Raw genomic sequence first — 22562 nt, forward strand, 5'->3', positions numbered from 1 at the left:
ACTATCACACCAATATTGGTTTAGGCAAAAAGTATCAATGGATGCTAACTCTAAGGAAATTTTGATGAGGAGCAGGGTATACAAGTAGTTTTAATAAGCACAAATTGATTATTAGTTGAAGGAAGAAAATAGCCCATGGAGATATATGGAAACACATTTATCAGGTGATCAAAATTACCATCACCAATGATGGGTAGATGGATCTTGCATACCTTGAAAAGTACACAGTATCGTGTATGTGATATTCTGGACAGAGATGTATAATCTTGACCCAATCATGAGAAACATCGGACAAACTTAAAATGAGGAACATTTGTCAAAAACTACTTAGGTGGCTTAGTTTGTTAAAAGTCTGACTCTTGGGCCACCTGGGTGGCTCAGTGGGTTAAGCCTCTGCCTTCCGCTCAGGTCGTGATCCCAGGGTCCTGGGATCGAGCCCCACATTGGGCTCTCTGCTCAGTGGGGAGCCTGCTTCCCCTTCTCTCTCTGCCTGCCTCTCTGCCTACTTGTAATCTCTCTGTCAAATAAATAAAATGAAATCTTCAAAAAAAAAAAAGTCTGACTCTTGGTTTTGGCTCAGTTCATGATCTTGGGGTCATGAGATGGAGCCCTGTGTCAGGCTCCATGTCATGGAGGTTACTTAAGATTCTCTCTCTCCTTCTTCTTCCTTGTACCCCTGCTTGTACTGTTTCTCTAAAAAAGTAAAAAACCAAACAATCCCCCACAAAACCCCAAGACAACAACAACAGCAACAACAAAAAACGCAAACAAATAAAATACTTGGCTTAAGTTCTCCAAAATATCAATTTCAGAAGGGACAAAGAAAGATTGTGTTCTAGGTTAAATGAAACCAAAGAAACATGAGTACCAAATGCAGTATGTTAACCTGTTTTGGATCTTGTACTAAATTAGGAAAAATATGTGGTAAAGAGGACATCTGATCCAAAGTATTGAATCAATGTTTAATATTCTAAATTTGACAACTGTATTGTAATTATGTAGGAGAATATTTTTGCTCTTTGGGAATGAACACTGATATATTAAGGAATAATGTAGCATGAAGTATTCAACCCACTCTCACATGGTTTAGAAAAAAAAATGGAAATGCTATGTACATATATGTGGGGCATGTGTGTGTGGGGGGTGGGGAGACAGAATAAGAAAGGGAAAACAAATGTGGCAAAATGCTAAAAATTGGTGATTGTGGTAAAGGGTACATGAGAGTTCTCTGTATGATTCTTACATCTTTTAAAATTATTTAAGACTCCATGCTCAGTGAGAGATGGAGTCTTTCTCTGCTGGAGATTCTATCCTCTCCTTCTGCCTCTCCTCCAAAGTAAAATCGATGAGTAAAATCTTTTTAAAAGATGAGGACAACCATATGGCTCAGTTAGCTACGTTTCTGACTCTTAAGTTTCCACTCAGGTTACGATCTCATTAAACAAATTTAAAAAATAGTATCATAAATGTTCATTTCTGTAAAATAAAAGTCCATTTTGTGAAATAAAAAAGGTCTGAGTGTTAAGATTATGAGTGATTTTGAACATTTTCTTCTTTATTTCTTTGTGTACTTTATCATTTTCTATACTACACCGCTGCTGTGGTCTAAATGTGTCTTCCCAAAATAAATGCGTTGAAATCTTGATGCCCATTGTGGGAATTAGGACGTGGAGACTTTGGGAGGTGATTTGGTCATGAGAGTAGAACGAGTAGAGAATGAGATTCATGACCTTATAAAAGATACCTGGGAGATGTCTCTTGTCCCTTCTACTATGTGAGAACACAAGAAATCTGCAAACCAGAAGAGGGACTTCACTGACCATGCTGGCTCCCTCATCTCAGAATTTCAGCCTCCAGAAGTGTGAGAAGTATTTTTACTGTTTGTAAGGTATCTAATTTGGGGCATTCTTTTTTTTTTTTTGGTAGCAGCTCAAAAAGATTAAAGCAATAGGTATATTTAATAATAAGAAAATATTTAATTTATTAAATTAGTTGTGAGTAGGATCATACATCTCAATAATTATATGTTCTTGTGTTAAAAATAAAGGGAAAATATCCAACAGTTATTAATGGGAATAATTTTGATGTCTCAAACTCAAGAGTGGCTGGTCTGGAAATGCTTATGACAATACAAGATCTGTTCATAGATAACAACTTTGGATGCCGTACCCAAACTTATCCTTCAACACAGAGATTTAACTCTAGGTTTCAAGAAAAATCAAATATGTAACCCATGAACAAAGGAAGAAAATATTTGATATTCTCAATATGTTCATCTCAAATGAAAACATCAGCCGAGCATGCCGGGGTGGCTCAGTCCATTAAGCAGCTGCCTTCGGCTCAGGTCATCATCCCAGAGTCCTGGGATGGAGTCCCGCATCAGGCTTCCTGCTCAGTGGGGAGTCTGCTTCTCCCTCCGCCTGCTGCTCCCCCTGCTCATGCTCTCTCGCTCTCGCTCTCTCAAATAAATAAATAAAATCTTAAAAAACTAAAAAATATAAGCTGAAGGGAAGGAGTCCAGATGAAAATGAGGAAATCAGAGAGCTCACACTTTCAGCTGACAGCTGTTGTTCTGATTTCAGCAGAAGGACACTCTTATCCACAGCCCGGAGTGCGCAGAATGAGTCAGGGGCTGCTTGCAGGTAGAGACTGGTGTTGGAACCGGGTAGCGCCTGCTCCTTAGAGAACTTTATGCTAACCTGCAGTGGAGGAAGAAAAGGAGAGTAAGATTGTTTTAAAAATAAGTTGAATAAATACGTTTGAATGCATTCAAAATAATTTGAATAAATGCGATCTTTTCCAAACAAATGTTTATAGATTTCTGTACCTATGTTTCTCCTGCCCGTTCTCACCCTCAACTCTCCCTACGAGGACATCTTCACCATCCTCCTCTCATCTCAGGATTGGCATTGCTACCAAAAGTTATTCATTCTGCTGGCAATTCCCTTATCCCTAATAATTTAATTATACCAGCATTTACTCTGAGATCACCACATAAAGGTCATAGTAATTATATTAGAAGACAACAGGGAGAAAAATGCTCACTGCTCTCTCTCTCTCAAGACAAGCAAGAAATAGAAGAAACATCACCTTGTTTTTAAAGCACTTGTCAACCTGGAATCTGGCACTGTCGGCCACAATTTCCCCACTGGGGTGAAGAGTGTAGACAAGCATGATAGCCACAGGAGCCAGATCAGCACTGATGTCGATCGAGAATGAGAAGCTGCCATTCCAGGCTGTGTGAATAGGAGACGTCATTAACCGGTACAGTGCCCAAAGTTTCCAGGCTCACTGACTACACTTAGCTAAAAGAGAATGGCTTATGGAAAGGAAGAGCAAATTGGGCTTTATTTTAAAGGCAAAGCACTTAAATAATGGGAACTATGTACACAAATAAAAAAGACTGCATAATTTAGGCACTAACAATGTTTGGGTTTTGGACACCACTTTTCTCTTAGTGTGCTTGATGACCTGGCAATAAAAGAAGCAAGTAGAAATCTTTCTTTGAAATAGTGGGAAGGAGACCTTGGGCCGTAACTACTGCTTTCCAGCCACTGATGGTTAACATTAAGTGCTCTTCCTAATCTCTTGACTCTATCCCTGTAACATTTCCTTAAAAGGAAAGAAAAATGAAAGCAGAGTACATAGTAAAATATGAATGCATTAAGTATGCCTTGGTTTCTGATTTCCTTCTGTCCGCTGAGGAAGATAGCTCCTTTCACCATCACCTGTGTAGAACAAAGAAAACAAAATGAGTAACATCACTCAATTCACAGATATTAAAAATGGATAATGAATGGCTTAATGAGAATTCCATTCCCAAGAGAAGGTAGTTTCTGTGAACAAGTGTGAAACGTAGACTCTGCACAACTTGGAAAAGGACACAGAAACTATGATTAGTTGAAAGCCCATTATGTGTTAGAAACTTCATGAATGATGCAGTGTACTGTGGAAGGGCGTTTACAGATCTCTGAATTATTTAGACTGTCTGGCTTTGGGTAAGCCAAGTCATTTCACTTCTTCATCACCGTTCCCTTATTTGTAAAACGGAGGCATCCTTGCGGGTGGAAAAGTCTATCTCTTCCACCTTTCAATATGCTTTATAAGGACAGAATGGATAAATATGGGGAAAGAACCAAAAAAGCGAATTCCTTTTACTGCTTATCAAAATGAGCAGCCTTGTGCCTTACTCTCTGGTATCCACCTAACGTTGCAGTCTCATGAAGGATCATAAATGCTCGGTATACGTTATAATCAAATGATTAAAATTGTAGACCTGAATAGCAAGTTTTTCAACCTTAGGGAAATTGAAATTGCCTTGAATCTTTTTATGTGTTTGTTGGATTATGTTTAGAGGTTCATTTACTAGTTTCTGTTTGTTCTTAATAGCTCCAATATCATTCCCAGCAAAGTGAGAAGGTCGACTCACTCAGATGCCATGGGATGATGGACATACCCATTCCAACCTGCACTGTGCTAAGCAGACAACTAGACAAGACCCAAGGATCCATCAACTGAGACTTACCAAATAAAAGAAGTTGATACTTGAATCATCCCTATATGCTTCCCCGTTTAGGGAGTAATGCACAGTAACAATTTTCTGTTGGTTGCATCTAAGCTGCTTTGGCTCAGGAGCAATCTTCAGGAAGCTATTGGTTCGGGAGTAAAAGCGTGAAACTGAGAAATGAGCGTCCACGTACTCAGGTGTTAGCCAGCTGGAGGGTTGGCAGCTCATAGGTCGAAGGTATGTGGCCTGATAAGAAAAGGAAAGCAAAGGATCTTAGGGCAATAAAGACCTTTAAAGACAGGGATTATTCCAGAATGGAAGGCTTCTTAACTCTTCAAAGTAGGGAGGAATCTTAGCTTGTGGGTGATGTTTCAAGTATCAAGTTATTGGGAGTAAAATAATAATAACACTTCCTTCTTTTTTGTATATAAAACATGACCATAATTGTATGTATATTTTATTAGGCCTCTGTTGATTTTTTTTTTTTTTTTACTTTGTAATTGAAGTCAGGGGACAGCCTTACACCCTGTGTCTTTCAGCTATCTATGTGCACGGACAAATTGTTTAACTCCAAAATTCTGTTTAAGAAGCAGAAAAATATTGGGGAGGGTAGGTGCTGTGGTGAGTGCTGTGAAATGAGTAAGCCTGATGATTCACAGACCTGGACCCCAGGGGCAAATATACTTTATATGTTAATTTAAAAAATGGGGAAAAAAGAGAAGGAAGCAGAAAAAGAGACATCATAGTATCTTCCCTATCTATGCATCAAATGATCAAAGGGGAAAAAAAACCAACTCAACTGCATGAACTCTTTCTAACTTCTCAGAGGAAACTATTGGTTGGTAGACTTTACAACAACATCCTCTCGAATAAGTATTTTCACATATAATTTAATGAACGAACAAGCATATAAAATACTTTAAATTTTAAAACTTTGTTAAGATACTTTTTAAAAAGATTTATTTATTTGTTTTTAGAGAGTGGGGAGGGGCAGAGGGAGAGGGAAAGAGAGTCTTAAGCAAACTTCACTCTGAACACAGAGCCCAAGGGGGCTCTGTCTCATGACCCTGAGACCATGACCTCAGCCAAAACCAAGAGCCTGATGCTTAACTGACTGGGCCATCCAGGTACCCCTAAAATATATTCTTAAGACAAATAATCTTTTAAGCGATTCCCAATGTTCAAAATCCCTAACACTCAAATACGTTGTGGGGTCCTGTCTACTTTTGATGTCTTACTTTCAGGTTGAATGTTTGATCGAATATATCTGAGGTGTCAATAGAGAAAGGAACTTCCCCATTCTCATCTGTGGTGTAGTTTCCTATAATCCTGTCATTGAGCTCCAATTGCAATAACTTGTCTGCCATCGGCACATTATTAGGACCGGAAAATTTAAGCTGTGCAAAAAAAAAAAAAAAAAAAAAAATTAAGTTTTAAAACTCAAACATCACATTTCTACAGAGAAGGAATTTTTCTATTCCTTAATGTGATTATTGACTTGTAATTTTATGAAATTCCTATAGACAGAAAGGTATTATACTAAAAGATACATAAAATGGAAACAGATACAATTTTATCTACTGCTTTCTTTCCCCCTGGGACTTTTTCCTCATCTATCAGATGCAGTAAGGCTACACATGTGTTATGAAAATAGGAAAAATATCTCCAGAAACTTTCAAAGAGCAATCCATGATACCTGAAAATGAAAAGAGAACATGTATTTTTTAAGTTAGACCTACAGTTCCAAAATAAGAAATTCCTCTTCTATAGAAAGGATCCATGTTCTCAAAGCTCACACTCCCAAGCAATTGAGTGATAAAGGTAGAAGCTCTTTCACTGATTTGCACACCTGTAAGAAGTGAAAAATAGTGTGAGGGAGGATAATTGTTTGATCAAGACTCTCAAAAGAAAGAACAGCTTAGAGAACATGGCAAACTTCTGTACACAGAATTACATTCTTGTTCTACATTGAAAGGGAGATGTGGGTGCTTTGGAGCATGTTCCAGAATGCTCCATATCTATGTAGTTATAGTATATGTCAAACTGAATAATGAAAGTATTTGAATCAGAAGCAGGAGAAAATGCTTTTAATTTCCTTCCTCTCACCATTCTACTCAGTTCTGGCTTGTAACTCCTTTTATGACACAATCTCATAGACATCTCAAGAATAAGGTTTTCACTTCCTTTAAACCTTTCCTTAGCCTACCAGATAACTATGCGTTTAGACTTTTGCCAGATAAGAACAATACCTGAAAGCAAAGTAAATAAAAATGCACTATGGTATCAGCAAACTATGTGGTAAGCAGAGGTAAACATATCTAGCTAAGTTATAATATGAATGTGACAAACATCCATAATGAATGTCATACACTACTGATCAAGTACATTTCTATAAAGCACTTTATAAATAATATTATCCTAATCATTTTTAAGTAACAAGAAATAATTAGTAATTGAATCTGGTTTTCTCCATCCCAAATTAATTTTCACTTCCCCCTTTTTCTTTTCCATTCTTTATTTATTGAGCACTTATTATGTGTAAATGTCTCATTAATATTTTACACTTGCAACTGTCTCCATTTGTATCAAATTAGAGGTTGACAAACTTTCTCTGTGAAGACAATCTCATCGTTATTATTCTAACCTTTGCACCACAAGGTCCACAGCTATTCAACCTTGTAACTACAGCTCTTAAGCAAGGTTAACATATGTGGTCCTGTTCAAGTAAACTTGACATCAGAAGTATGGAGCTGGATTGACTTTCTAGATATAAATCATGATCTCCTGCATTATTTTTATTTATTTGACAGACAGATCACAAGTAGGCAGAGAGAGGAGGAGGCAGGCTCCCGCTGAGCAGAGAGCCTGATGGAGGGCTTGATCCCAGGACTCTGGGATCATGACCTGAGCCGAAGGCCGAGGCTTTAACCCACTGAGCCACCCAGGCGCCCATGATCTCCTGCATTAAATCAAAGACTAGACCCTGGCAATTGTTTATCAACTGATTTACACAAAGTTAAAGAGAGATCCATAATTTATTAGCTTAGCTCTACTACTTCAGGAGAAACCTCCTTGTTCTGATTGATGCAGGCACAGAGCTGATATAAATACGTAGCATTTACATAATTTGTTTATTTTACATATTACGTAGAAAGTCTTTTCAAAAGCAACCTTCAGGTTGACCTATTGACAAACATACTCTTCTTGACAATGTTGAAGAATGAATGATCTCTATTTGGTGAATATTGCTAACTCGATAAACTTCTCTCCAGTAAGCTGCATATATCCCCAGGTTGCCCATAAAATGTGGTCATTACCTGTCCCAAATTCCGTAACTGTTGCAGTGATATGAAATGACATGAAAAATTCTGAACGGTAGAGTTGAAAGACTTTTGTGTTTACAGTTTGAGTGTCACAACCATTTCTCAACTGAAAAATGAAGAGAAGGTATAACGAAAAGATTAGGGTTTAAAAGTCTTAAAAGGATGTGGAGTTTTAGCACAGATTTCTAACTCCCCCACACCACCCCATAAACTTGTTGAATGACCAAGAATTACAAAAGGGGTGGGATTTCACCAGCAACTAAAGTGAGTTAAGGAGGTAATGTATTTTTTTATAGATTTCAGGGATAATCTACCAAAAACAATGTGGATGGAAACAAATTAAAGAATGAGTCTCAAACTGAATGATATTTTAAGAATTAGAGATTAAAATCATCTTGAGTCTTCAAGTGTGTAACATCAAAACACTTTTTAAGGTAAACTGTTCATTGAAAATAAGGAAAAATCTATAGATAATCTTTCATTAGTGACATCAAGAATCAGAGAAATATAGATTTAGTTTTATTTTAAAATAAACAGTGTCTATTAATTCTAAATTTAAGATGTTAGAGGGATATAGCAACTTATTTGATTCTCAAAACTCCCACATGAGCTAGACCTCCACTATAAGGATAAATAAGATTATATAACCTGCCCAAGGTCACACAGAAAGTGGTAGCTAGGAATTCTGATCTGAGAATATGTGCTCCTCTAAATTATTAACTATAACATTAATAACAAAAAGATAATTTTACTTCATATATTTACAATTCAAATTAAAAAGAAATATAAAATGTCATCAGAAGAATCTTAAGTGCCTTGAAACTAAGAGAAAAATATTTTTCAGTCATCCCCGAGACAAAGAGATAAGAATCCCAACATTAATACCAAGGAAAAAAGTGCTTTGCATGAAAATCTATGGTTTTAAGCTATGGTTAAAGGAAAAAGTAAAACACAGTGTGTGTGTATGTGTTTTTTTTCTTGTTTTTTTTTTTTTTTTTTTTTTTTAGTTTGAGAGAGAGAGAGTGAGAGAGAGAGCATGAGCAGAGGGGAGGGACAGAGGGAGAGGGAGAAGCAGACCTTCCTCTGAAGGTCCTGGCTCAATCCCAGGACCCTGGGGTCATGACCCTAAGCTGAAATCAAAGAGTCCGAGGCTTAACCGACTGAGCCACCCAGGAACCCCACACAATGTGTTTTTAACAAAAAGAAAGAACTGAGGCATTTTTAAAAACCAACAAAATGAAATTTTAGAGAAAAGAATGAATATGTTGAAAATAAAAATAAGTTATTTAGGACACAAAAATAATATCAGAAAGGAAATAATAAAACGAAAGTCAAAGAAAGGCCAATAAAATAGATAAAACTTTTATGAGCATGATACAGAATAAAGAGGGAGAGCAAAGTTGTATAAGATTAGGTGCTAATACAACTGAACATCCATTTGGGAGAAAACAAAATGTTTTATTTTAGAATATAATCAAAAACTATTTTATGTTGATTAGAGAAATGTTTAAAATCTTTTTTTTTTAAAGATTTTATTTATTTATTTGACAGAGAGAGATCACAGGTAGGCAGAGAGGCAGGCAGAGAGAGAGGAAGGGAAGCAGGCTCCCTGCTGAGCAGAGAGCCCGATGCGGGGCTCGATCCCAGGACCCTGGGATCATGACCTGAGCCGAAAGCAGAGGCTTTAACCCACTGAGCCACCCAGGTGCCCCAGAGAAATGTTTAAAATCTTAAAGTGCTTTAATAGCTGTATATACAACACGGTGGTACGTGAGAACTTTTTCTAAGGCCGAGAACATATAAACATTAGGAACTTTGATATTTCAAAAATAACACAGTCAAAGTTGGTATTTAAATAACAGACTTAAAAGATTTGCTTAGAGGATGGAGGGTAATATTTATAATAAAATAAAGTTTCAATTTCACATGAACAGGAAAAACGGATAATTAAGAGTTCTTAAAAGAACAAACTCAAACTGATAACAAGAATATGAAAATATGCTCAAACTCATGAGTAATGCAATTAAAACAAAATAAATTTCTATCGAAATGGCAACATTTTAAAAACCGCTTTACATATGCAAATGACAGTAATTTGGGAAATATAATGTTCTCACATGTTGCTGACAAGAATTTGAATGCTTGAAAACTTTTTGGACAATAATATAATATTTTTTAAAATTAAAATTGTATGTATAAATAATTGCATCTATCTATCTATCTATCTATCTATCATCTATCTACTTTGACTAATGGACCCACCCCAAGGAATCTATATCAAATAAGTAAAACCACTCAGATGATAGTTTTAGCAGATTATTTACTGCTCTATTTTCACAATGGGGGAAAAAGGCATTAGCCAAGAGAACACCTATCACTTGGTAAAATAGTTAATTAATGTACATTATAATCCCATCATGGGAAAATGTGCTGCTTATGTGGAAGAATTCCACTCAGCCTTTCTTCACCTGCATTCCTATCTAAAAGTTTTCTGCTTGTCCTGACCAAATATTGATATTTACCTAAAGGATGTTCATCACTTTGGCGAGTAACTTCAGGACAATCAGACTTAAATTATAAACTGAACTGTATACAGATTTCATGTACAAAGTCCAAAGTTGCTTCTCAAAGAAATGGGCAGAATTGTTTACTTATGTGAAGATGCTACAGATTGGGAAAACAAATCATGCCTTCACAAATGAACCTCAAATTTAAAGTAATACAAGTAGATACTCTAAATTGCAGGTGTTTGCAAATGAACTTTTTCCACAAGGACAGCTCTAGGTTGCATGGTGCGTATGATCAGGGATTCATTTATTTAACATTCCACGCAGAAAGATCAGAGAGGTCAGTAGACAGTATATAAAGCAAGAAAGCCAATAAGATTGTTCAAATTTGACAATTCTATGAATCTATAGGTGGGTAAGAATCTACATGGCCTAGAGAATAAGAGACTATTGGAGGACGTTGTATTTGCTTGTCATCCTTCACTTTATCTAGCTGAAACCCCCATTATCCGCAAAATGAAAATAGTGTTGTTAAGTCCCTCTTAAAAATGAAATTGTAGAGGCTGAGGGCAGGCTTCTCCAAACATGCCACTTTGGCATATTGATTATTTTAAATAAAAGTTACTTAAGAAACAGCCAGTGTGAGGACACGCAGACCCTTGTTGGTACCTCCAAAAGCAGGAAACAGGTCTCCCATATGTAAGGCATGGCCACTGCACTAAAAAGTAAAAAGACATTCTTACCCCTAGAGAGAACAGACTTTGAAGCAAAGGAAGCTATGGAAACAAACCTTGTTACTTTCTTTTCTAATCTACTACTTCAGACCAAATTCTGATGAAAATTCCTTACTAATTAAAAGCTCCCAAACATCTGTTTTCTTTACCCTGTCAATTCCTCACAAATTTATTGTCTAAAAACTATAAAAACTACCTGCCTTGGTCACTTTGTTAGATCTCAGTTTCATTATGGGACCTCCATGTGCACCTAATAAAACCATTTTTTTTTCCTCCTGTTAACCTGCTTCATGTAAATTTAATTCTTTGTCCAGTGGAAGACCATGAAGGGTAGAGGGAGAATTTTTCCTTCTCTACAGAATGAAATGAAAAAGAACATTTTTTTAAAAAATAAACATGATGATCTGTACCTGTGCAATAAACTGTTCACATATTTCATTGTTGTTGTTCTCACAATTCCCAGAGGAAAAAAATTCCCTGCACACCCGGATTTGGGCTTTCCCTTGCACAGGCTGGCCGTACGTGTACCTGGTAGGAGGAAGTATACATAATTATAGATGAACAATACCATGGGAGTATTTGCTGGACTTCTTCAGAAATTATATATGAAATCTGTAATCTAGGACTATTCCAATGACCAAATTCAATTGGGAATCCTCATCTATTAGTGCTATCTCCCCCACGGAATTTGGGTTAAATTAGGCACATGATTTTGTTATGAGGATTCAGCTGCTTTTTAACAAATCAAACTCAGGGGGGCACCTGGCTGGCTCAGCTGGTAGGACATATGACTCCTGTTCTCAGGGTCCTGAGTTCAAACCCCATGTTGGGTCTAGAGCTTACTTTAAAAAAGAGAAAGAAAGAACAACAACAACAACAAAAATCAAATTCAAGGTAATGTAGAATCTAAAATCTCAGTAAATCAAATTTAATGATTAAATTGATATTTTTTAAATTATATTTTAGTCTGTTAGAAAAATTATAAAATTTGCAGCACTTTTTTTCTTTAGCAGAAAATATATATGCATATAAGTAACACATGAATTATTCAGGATCTTAGACTACTTCTAGGTCAATACTGTAAACAACAATTCTCATTGTGCATTCCATAAATGTAGAAGGTATGGAGATTGGCATAAACTAGATAAACTTTGATGAAACACATAACATCTTAGGGGTAGGGTTAAATAAATATCTCACTCTCTCCTAAAACACACAAAAAACTACAACACAAGTTTTTTTAAAGTTTCAGTCAAAGGCAAATACAGTTGATTTGAGTTTTTTTGTTACTTGAGGATTGTTTCCACTAAGGTTTAGAAAAACAGTTAATAAATGTGAGATTAGTGAATAGTAAAACTGAATATAATTCCATTTACCAATTATAATATTTTTTCCTAATTGTTGGACACTTGTATATACCCAGTGTTTACATAGATTATCTCATTTATTTTTTTAAGTGATCCTGAGATGGAGATGTATTATCTCATTGTGCAGGTTAGTGAAATGAGATCAGGCAACTCACTTCTCCACATTGTAAGATGTGGAATTGAAATTCCATATTCCATTCCATCTTCCTCACTTCCCATAGCCCATGCTCTTCACATTCCGCTAATTGGCTTTTCTCTATTTAAAAATTCTCAATGCTTCTGAGACTCAACCTAAATCACTAAAATCATCTGTGAGCTGTAAATATCAATTACATGCAAAATAGAGGGAAAACTAAGATCGGGGCACAAATGTTCTACCTGCACGTCTTATAGTTATTCTTACCGTCTTTTGCTTATAAAAGAAAACTCTCACTGTAGTGTTATCTATGGGTTAACACAGGCTCATGAAATATGTAGCTCAAATTTTTAAACAGACCAGAAAGAATAAATATTATCCCTTTGTGATTTGAAAAGTTTTTGGTGGATACTAACGCAGTTTATTAAAATGCCTTTGCCTGTAGACAAGCTTTCTTCCCTTCTAAAAGCTTAATTTATTTTGAAAGTTGTTGGCTAAAATAATCTGATTTGCTATTGTTTTTAGCTGTCCCAAGTTAGGTTCCAGGGAATACTAAAGAAACAATGCACAGAGCACAGTACATACAACTTGAAGGAGGCAACTCGTTCACTCCTGTTCACTCCTGGACATCCTGATTTCGTTTCTCCTGTTCCTGCAGCCTGCCCAGAAATAACCTTGTAGCCAGCAGACCTTCTGTGGGATATCATTACTGCTGATACTGACATACTCTTTAATGTCAAATCTAAGTGGAATGTAATGTTAAAGAAGAGTCAAGAAGTCCCAATTCTGTATCAGCATTTAGCTTAGTACGTCTCTTATGAAGGCGATACTTGATAAATATGTTGGCTCTCCTGATAGGTGGTTTGTACTTTTTTAGCATAACACCGGGCAGGTTAATTATAGGGGTTAATCTCATTAATTCTGGCTCCCAGTAGGGTTTTACTAGCAGAACTAGGTTAGGACCCTGGATTTTTGAAGATTATATTGATTATTCCCTTATTTTTAACTCATATAACCTCCATCTCTCATATATTACATTTATGAAATTCTGGCACATGTCAGCTACTCCTCCCTGAAACAACAACAACAAAAATATTATTATGATTTTCCTAGAGTCCAAAGGACATTGTAAAAAGGGTCAGCATTTTACCCAATATGCCCTTAAGATACTTTGAATATTCTCAAAATAATTTGAAAATACTAAAAATAATTTTTAAATAGTTTGAAAATGCTCAAAAGCAAATAATTTCCATGTCCTCAATTAAATAAACAGTTTAAACAAATACGTCAAATATTACATTTTTAATTGTTTACATAAATTATAACAGAGGTCTTTGGTAGGAGATTACCTCTGAAGCCAAATAGCATTTGTCTAAATCCAATGCTAGGTCTGCCATCCAAAACTCCATTAATTGATAAATTATTTTAATTCTCTGTGTCTTATTATCTTTCTTTCTAAATAGAGATGATAATAGCTTTTGTTTTGTAGCACTGTGGTAAGAATATAATGAATGCAATGCTCAATGCAGTAATCGGCATTCAGTAAATAGTAACTATATTAATTATTATCAGAAATCTGAGAAAAGGCATCACACTTTTAAAAAAAATATGACATTAGAAACAAGTTCTCAAAAAGAAAATGAAAATATCTCAAATCATATAGGAATTTTTTTCACATTTAGAGGATTCAAATTCATCCTAATTAAATTGATAAAATATCTTTTTTCCCCACTATGACATTTTCAAGAGTTTCTTTTCTTTCATTTATTTTTTAAATGAAAACTCCAATTATGGTGATGATTTAATGAGGCAGGTACTTTGGTATCAGTTGTTAGAATTGCACACTGACACAACATATTTAGTGGGTAATACGGCAATCAAAACTTGAAAGAGCATATACATTTTGTTTTGATAATTCCAATATTGGACATCTTTCTTAAGTATTTTTTAATTCAGAAGTTCTTATACACTTATACACAAAGACAGAGGCTATAATAGTTTTTGTTACTGGGAAAACAAAATCAAATTCCCTATGTTATACAATAAAAGAAGAGTTAATTTGGTATGACCGTATAGTGATATGTTTATGCAGCAAGGAATTAGGATTTATGAAAGTGTGGCTGAGTATGAAGACATGTTTTCTTAATTACAATGGATAAAAAAGTATGATTGCAGTTGTGCAAAATATTCACAAAAGTTTGGAAGAAAATAAATCACAACGTAAAAGGCAATTGGTAGGATTAATTATATGTAATTTCCTATATTTTTCCTTATCTCTTCCAAATATTTTACAATGAAAATTCATTACTTCTCTAATAATCTTAATGTAAGCATATAAGTAATTAAAGTTACATGGTTAATTTTATTTCTCATTCTTTCTGAGCTTTGTATTGACGTGTGTAGTCAAATCTCCTTAATACTTACTTAGCACATATATTCACTTGGAATTCATCATCCGAAATAGTTATTGTTTGTGGTGCACTGACCTTAACTTCAAACTTGGGCAACACTGGAAATACAAAGAAACAGACTTCAGTCCCTACAATCACTGGTGAGAAAAACTTAGAGCAATCATGTAACTAAGTACGCCTCCGTGCACAACACTGTCCTATGTATGCATCTCTATAAACCACAATTCAAATGCCCCAAATTCTGTGTAAGTGATACTGTCTTTCCTTTCTCTTTCCTGCTCTCAGAACGTCACATTTTATTTATTGTAATCTTTTACATCATGTAGAAGATTGTCTGGATTCTGGAAGATATTTCCTTCTTAGAAGAGTCAGAGGTTAGAATCAGGTGATGGGACCAGGAGTGAGGAACAAGAAAAGAAAGATGATAAAGCAGAAAACCCCAAGGAAGGAAAATAGCAGAAAACTCAATCAAGCCTCATTGATTTTTGCTTAAATCTAACATAAGAATTGTTTTGTTGAGTCCTTTGAGCTCTACATTTATACAGAACAACCAAGCAGTAGTTGGTTACCATATCTATCGACAGTAAATTGGTGTGTCAATGTATTTCCTGATTTTCTTCTCACGAAAATAGAGTAATCTCCAAACATTGGTTCTGAAATCAGTTGGAATGAGAGTTGGGTGATATTTTGAGAAGAGGTCACATTTTGCCATTGAAAAACTCTATTGTTTTGAGGATCCTGGAAATAAAGAAGAAATAAAATCAGAGGTCATAAAGAGTATTAGTCTTTCCTTCTTTATTTTGGGTATGTTCTGTAGTTATTGTAAATAAAAAAAACTACCATTTTATTGAACTAATATCTCACACTGTAAAAATAACATAACTTTCTCAAGGACTCAAATTTAATTAATATTAATATTCAACTGATATAGTATATCTCTGGTAAGTCCCCAAAAGATAAGAACAACAACCTGTAATGAGTGCTTTGAATTTTTATCTTCCTGAACCAGAGCTGCAAAGTTAAAAAATTTAAAACTCAGTGTGCCTGCTCCAGTGGAGTGTTTTCCAAAGTAGAATAGACCCACACCAACAGATGCATAAGGAGGTATTTATCCTCACAGATAGTTATACAGGTTGTCCCTGGTGTTTATTTGGTAAGTAAATTGGTCATGAATTTTCACACTGCATGCAACAGCGGTTCAATGGAAGTTCTACAATAAGAAAGGATTGACCCAAGAAAAAAGAAGGATAGATAATGCCACCCTTTCTCCTTTATTTGCTTTTAGTATACTGCAGCTTATGTGAGCTTGGTTCCATAAGTTTGTTGATATCATCCAGTTGTGAGTAAAGAACTCCTGATAAAAAGGTTTCTACAAAGAAACAAAAATAGTATTTACTACTCACTTAGTTTTAATTCTTTTTCCTTTCCTCTGTGATAAAGTCTAGAAAACTAAATTAATTTTCCAGGCATCCTTTCAGTAAGGATTGCCCATATGACCAAGTGATGGCCAACTGAATACAAGTAGAAGTCACTGGGAGATTATTTCTACAAGAATCAGATGCAGCTGGCATTGAGAATAAAACAATGCACAGAGGATGGCAGGGAGGTTAAGTAGAAGAATCCTGGATCCTTGGTAATATTATGCTGTTACCGTCCCCATCCCAAAGCACCTACACTTAGACGTAGCAGTTTTTGAAAACAATAAACCTTTTACTCTCTGAAGCCAATGTTAGTTAAGCTTTCTGTTGCTTTCAGTGGAACAGACACTAGCTGAATTAGGATCTGAAGATAGTACTATTCATGGATTACTAATGACGTATGAAAATGGCCAACTTGATATTTATCCTACTAGAAGGATGAACTATTTGCTACCCATATAACAGAGTCAAAAAAATTCAAATTATAAAGAAGCCTATTTGAAGTAGACATTTACATACATGTTCATTAATGATGATCTCAATGTAACAACATTTAGACTGAGTTAATAGTAATGGTACATATTGCATGTAGAAATTAAAATGCTTATGTTGGAGTTGATTGTTACAAATGGTTTACTGACAGACATGAGATCTGAAATGAGTTTGAAAGTCACACTGCAATAGAAATTTGAAAGCAAAGTGTCTATTTTGTAATAATATCACCTAATTTATTTCAAATCTTTAGATGTTTAGGTTTTCTATTTCCTTAGGACAAGATATGGTTAAATTAAGATTGAAAAGGGCCAATAACCCAAACTAAACAATTTTAAATATAAACCTCCCTTAGAAGGAGCCCAATCTTTCATTTTCCATGAAAACTCATTATGGTGCTTGCCACACAGGACCTCCACTAAACATGGGAGCCCTTTGTTTACATCTTCATCTGATGCCTTACACTGCGTATGTAGATAAAGGTTTTTCTTCTCCTTATTTCAGTTATCTTAATTTCTAACTACATGGAATTTATCTGACTATTTTAAAAAATGAGTGCTTTCAGAAAATAGTCACTTGTGGAACATAAGGAATAGCATGGAGGACATTTGAAGAAGGAAGGGAAAAATGAAGGGGAGGAGATAAGAGGGGTAGACAAACCATGAGAGGCTGTGGACTCTGAGAAACAAACTGAGGGTTTTGGAGGGGATGGGGCGATGGGTGAACCTGGTGGTGGGTATTAAGGAGGGCACGGATTGCATGGAGTACTGGCTGTTACACACAAACAATGAATCTTGGAACGCTACATCAAAAATTAATGACGTTTTATGGTATGGTGACTAACTTAACATAATAAAAATAAATAAATAAAATTAAAAAAATAAAAAACGAGTGCTTTCAGAAAATAATCTTGAGAAATTGTGATAAAGCAGATCGCTTACCTGAAGTGTGATCAATGGATACTGAAAAGAAAAAAAATGCAGGTTAATTTTGTAACAGTGCTTTTTTGTAGACAAAATTTCTACAACTAAGCCTTCCAAGAAAACCCCAAATGTGAAGGAGATCCTGACCTTCACCAGGAAGTCGAAAGCAGGTTCCATGCAACCTATTTTCCCCCTTATATTATAAGAAGACCTAAAAAAAGTATCAGTTAACTCACTATAAAGGGAAGTTTTAAATTTGGTGGTCAGCATTGAAAGTATACCTGTATAGTATTCCATGCTAGAACTGATTTGTGTACTTACGGAAAACTTTCTGATGACACTTTATACAGTAATGGATTTGTTTAATTTGCTTCAATTTCATTGTACCATTCACAATTATTGAACTCACCAAATCCTCAACAGGTCTGAACTTGGTATCCAGTGTCACAATGCGAATTTGAACTAAAAGAAAAGAGGAAGAGGGGACAATATTTTTTCTTGTTATTTCCTTCCCAGGTATGATTGCTTGTAAATAGATATAGAAATTAATTACCTTGCTATTACAGAATGCTATACTCCCATCTCCCCAGCTCTCACTTAACCCTTTGAAATTTGGGTTCTATTTGGAACGATCTCTTATTAATACATTTGTAATTCCTCTGTTGTCAGTCGCTCTGTTATTATTACCAAAGCTGACACTAGCTGCTGCCACCACCAGAACTTCTACCCTAATGGCCCACAGGGATACCTTAAAAATTGGTGCTGGAATTAATCATAGAAAGACAAATGTGAAATACATATAGTAGAAGTTACATTCCTCCTATAATTTTCTGGGAAAAATTTATTAATGTTAACAAACATTAAATTAATTTCAGCAGAATTCCAGAAAGACCATTTTAACTACCTTTGTATAATAACTGTCATCAAAGCATTTTAACAACCTGAGAGAATATAATGCAGCAAAAAATCTCACAATACGAATTCTGTTTTAACTCTTATTTCTTTTAAATTAATCATACAAGTACATAATTTTAGAAGAAAATACATAGATGCTGTCATCCAACCTCCTAATTTTACAAATGAGAAAACTGAAGGTCTCAAAGAGCTGAATTTACTTGACAAAACCCAATAATTTATCAACAAATTCAAAACAAAGACCACATCCTTCAGAATCCTAGTTTGGTGTTCTTTCTGCTACCTTTTACTTAATGCAATAATAAAGAAAATTAGAAGGACTCTGCTTAGCTTATCAGATTGTGATTATTTCTACTGGTATGAATAATAATAATAATAATTAATAATATCATTTGCAGAGTCTTTACTGGGTGCTAGGTACTACTTTACATTGACTATCTTATTTTATTCTCACAATATTTCTGCAAGTGAGTCATTTTTAGTATCTCTATTCTAAAGAGGAAAAGAAATGAGTTTAAACACAGGTTTAATTAGCTTGCCCAATTGGTAAATTATGGAGAAACAAATGAAACCAAATAATTTTGTTCCACGTCCCATGCTTGTAGTGATTGTATTATGGAAATTTGTCATTAGAATTTTAAGCAGCGAAAGTGGCATGCGTGAGTTGAAGAAGTGAAGCATTCAATTAATGGAGTTGGAGGAAACTGTTTCATAACTGATCTAGACAACCAGTAGAAATTCAAGAAATCCACAATCCCGTAACTTTAATTAATTAATTAATTAATTTTTTATTTAATTTCTTTTCAGTGTAACAGAATTCATTGTTTATGCACCACACCCAGTGCTCCATGCAATACGTGCCCTCCATAATACCCACCACCAAGACTTTATTTATTTGCAGAGAGAGAGCACGCGTGCAGGAGAGAGGGCACAAGCAGGGGGGCCAGCAGGCAGATTGAGAGGGAGAAGCAGCCTCCCTGCTGAGCAGGGAGCCCCATCAACTGAGCCACCCAGGCATCCTGATCCCGTAACATTTTAAATCGAAGACTCTGACATTCATGTGTTTGGATTGCTCTCAATCTGAAGGATGTGCTCCTGAGGCCAGTGATATGAAGGAAACACGAACACTGACTTACCATTCTCTCCGGGTTTGTAGATGGGTTTATCTGTTTGCATAAAAGTTACTGTCTCCTCTGAAGTGAGTGCTACAGATCTCCTCTCAAAGATTCTAAGTGTCTCTCCCTTAGCCAGCAATGTCACAAAAGCCAACTGCTCAGACGACTTCTGAGAAACCTGTTTATGTTAAAGAGCAGAGAATGGGAAAACAATTTTTAGACATCAAGCTTGTAAACAATGTCTTAATTTGGTTTCTCAAGCTGAGAGCCTCCAGAGAGTAAATTATTTCTTAATGGGAGATATGGACACCACTTTTTATAATTCCTTTATTTAAATAGCATTAGGGCAGTTTCTAATAAACTTATTTTTATGCCTGCTAGTCTTCTGTTTTCTTTTTTCATTGTCCTGAGTCCCAGTCTTGCTTCTCTCTATCTGGATTTTCTTTCCGAATATTGTTAAATGGTTCTATCTAAAAAGAAGTGATTGGGGGCACCTGGGTGGCTCAGTGGGTTAAGCCGCTGCCTTCAGCTCAGGTCATGGTCTCGGGGTCCTGGGATCGAGTCCCACATCGGGCTTTCTGCTCAGCAGGGAGCCTGCTTCCCTCTCTCTCTCTCTCTCTGCCTGCCTCTCTGCTTACCTGTGATCTCTCTCTGTCGGATAAATAAATAAAATCTTAAAAAAAAAAAAGAAGTGATTGCATTTTATTATCACTTCCTGTGAAAGAAAAATGGCAATATTTCACAAATTTTGTTGTATGGGTTCCTCTCAGGAATTCTCTAATTCTACTCCCTAGCTTCCACAATTCATCCCAAATCGAGATTTGTTATCTCTCCTAAAATGATTTTTATGTCATAATTTCATCACCCTAACAGAAAATCAGAAGGGGCAAATCTAGTGCCTCACCTGGAAATCTGCACAAGCATAGAAGTTAGCCTCTTCCACAGACTGGTCAAAAATAGTGGTATTGTAGCCATCAGATTCTAAGACGACACTCAAGGATACAGATTCATTGAGATTTGAAAGGTGGAGACAAGCCTTTTCGGCAGAATGACTCTGTATCACGGAGGAGACCCATAGGATATACTGTCTACACAAAGAAAGTGATCAACACTTTAAACAAGTGTAGCCGAAATGCAAAACATAAAAACAATTTTGGCTTACTGAAATATTCCTGAAATATTTTCATGGTATTACATACAATAAACTTGAGTATGCAGAGAGGGTTATCTTAAGAAAAAAAATGTCAATTCCCTTCTTACACTTGTTCAAAATTTATAAGTCAAACCAGCACTCAGTCTCAGAAGTTGAAATGGTGAACTACAGTCAAATTTTAACATAGAATGCATTTAATAAGGTCACTTTGCTAGTACTATAGTAAGAATAAAGGATATAACATTTCCTTACGGTTCTGAAGCCACAGAAACAGCAAAATGAAGCAAAAAGGTGTTCAGAAAAATGATGGGCTCCATTTTATCCCAGGGTCTGACACATAAAGACTTCAAGGTAAATATTTAATCTCTCTCTCTCTTTTTTTCTTAGTAGATGTTAGCTGTCCCAACTATCCACTTTCTCTTCTTCCTTCTACTCTGCCTCTCTCTGTACCTCTTTGCTTTTAAAGTCAATGAAGGATCAGCTATGTTTTGGAAAAAGTCACAGGGACCCACCAATCACAATTAAATGGCCTCTCCCATTACTTGGCTGGGCGGTGTGTGAGGGGGGGGTGGTTGTCATTTTGTACACAACTTCCTTCTCAAGTTCACTGGATGCTGCTTTCTGCTTTTGGAATCAGCAGCACAGGTTGTACAGGAAGAAAGAGAAAACAAAGAAAGCGGTTGTGTGACATGTGGAGGTTCATTAGCTTAATTCAGCATTTCCGTTCCAGGGCTGACTGCAGTATCAAAAGCATTAATAGACAGAAGTTTGCACTTGGAAGAAAAATACCTCTTCAAAGAGCTATTACCATCCCAATTGCCAAAAGGTAAATTTTTCAGGCTGCTGAGAAAAGTAATGTATCTGATGTTGTCAAAACATAGATGCAATTAGATATCTCAATATACGCTCATTTTACAGATAATTGGAACTGTTATTCTTTTATAAATTCCTAATACAGAATACAACATTTACAATGTTGATATGCAGTCAACTTTTACTACGATTTTCTCAGGAAGATTTTCTTTACAATGTTCAGTATCCTTTTCTACCCCAAATATAATAAAAACAAATAAATAAAAGGTAATAACTTTATGTGTGAGTGTGTACACACCTACTGATCACTTCTTGGCCAAAAAAAAAAAAAAAAAGAGGGAGGAGGGGTTTTATCATAATTTTGATTGTAAAATGTTTCTAAAGGGAAAATGAGCCATACCAAAGAAACTGACCACCTCTTGACTGTGTCTCTTGTGTGTTAATTTTCCCACTTATCTTCCTTTCTTTTTTAAAAAAACATATTTTTTATTGCAAGGATTGATGGAGTTAAAACATCTGGTTTGAAGAATGTTACGTTGTGTCATGAAGAGAGAACTGGTTTCAGTCAGGCTGGCCGGCAACAGGTCAAAGGCAAATCCAAAGGGAAAAAAGATAGCAAATATACAGATGAGGATCCGTAGTGAGGTAGTAAGAAGCCTCAGGAATGTAAGAGCGAGGGCTCCTAGTGGAGCACACTTTGTGCTCCAGTGCAGAAGTGTGTTCACAAAAGCTCTGACCCTGTTGCTCT

The 22562-nt window shown here is 35.7% G+C and overlaps 1 protein-coding gene across 1 annotated transcript in view; it reads right to left on the bottom strand.

The window, feature by feature from the left end:
• Positions 1-21318, bottom strand: part of LOC308348457 (ovostatin homolog 2-like) — a gene marked incomplete at its 5' end in the record, with an annotated part of 44061 nt that extends 22743 nt beyond the window's left edge. The window contains 15 exons of the mRNA XM_080812519.1: positions 2550-2699; positions 3091-3236; positions 3674-3728; positions 4526-4753; positions 5746-5904; positions 6247-6356; positions 7825-7936; positions 11482-11599; positions 14999-15083; positions 15555-15723; positions 17837-17857; positions 18228-18280; positions 19870-20026; positions 20753-20936; positions 21254-21318. Coding sequence (XP_080668645.1) covers positions 2550-2699; positions 3091-3236; positions 3674-3728; positions 4526-4753; positions 5746-5904; positions 6247-6356; positions 7825-7936; positions 11482-11599; positions 14999-15083; positions 15555-15723; positions 17837-17857; positions 18228-18280; positions 19870-20026; positions 20753-20936; positions 21254-21318 — 1812 coding nt within the window. The remainder of the gene's footprint in view (positions 1-2549; positions 2700-3090; positions 3237-3673; positions 3729-4525; positions 4754-5745; positions 5905-6246; positions 6357-7824; positions 7937-11481; positions 11600-14998; positions 15084-15554; positions 15724-17836; positions 17858-18227; positions 18281-19869; positions 20027-20752; positions 20937-21253) is intronic.
• Between the last annotated feature and the right edge of the window lie 1244 nt (positions 21319-22562).

This window comes from Martes martes, assembly GCF_963455335.1.
Source record: "Martes martes genome assembly, chromosome: 8".
Classification (NCBI taxonomy): domain Eukaryota; kingdom Metazoa; phylum Chordata; class Mammalia; order Carnivora; family Mustelidae; genus Martes; species Martes martes.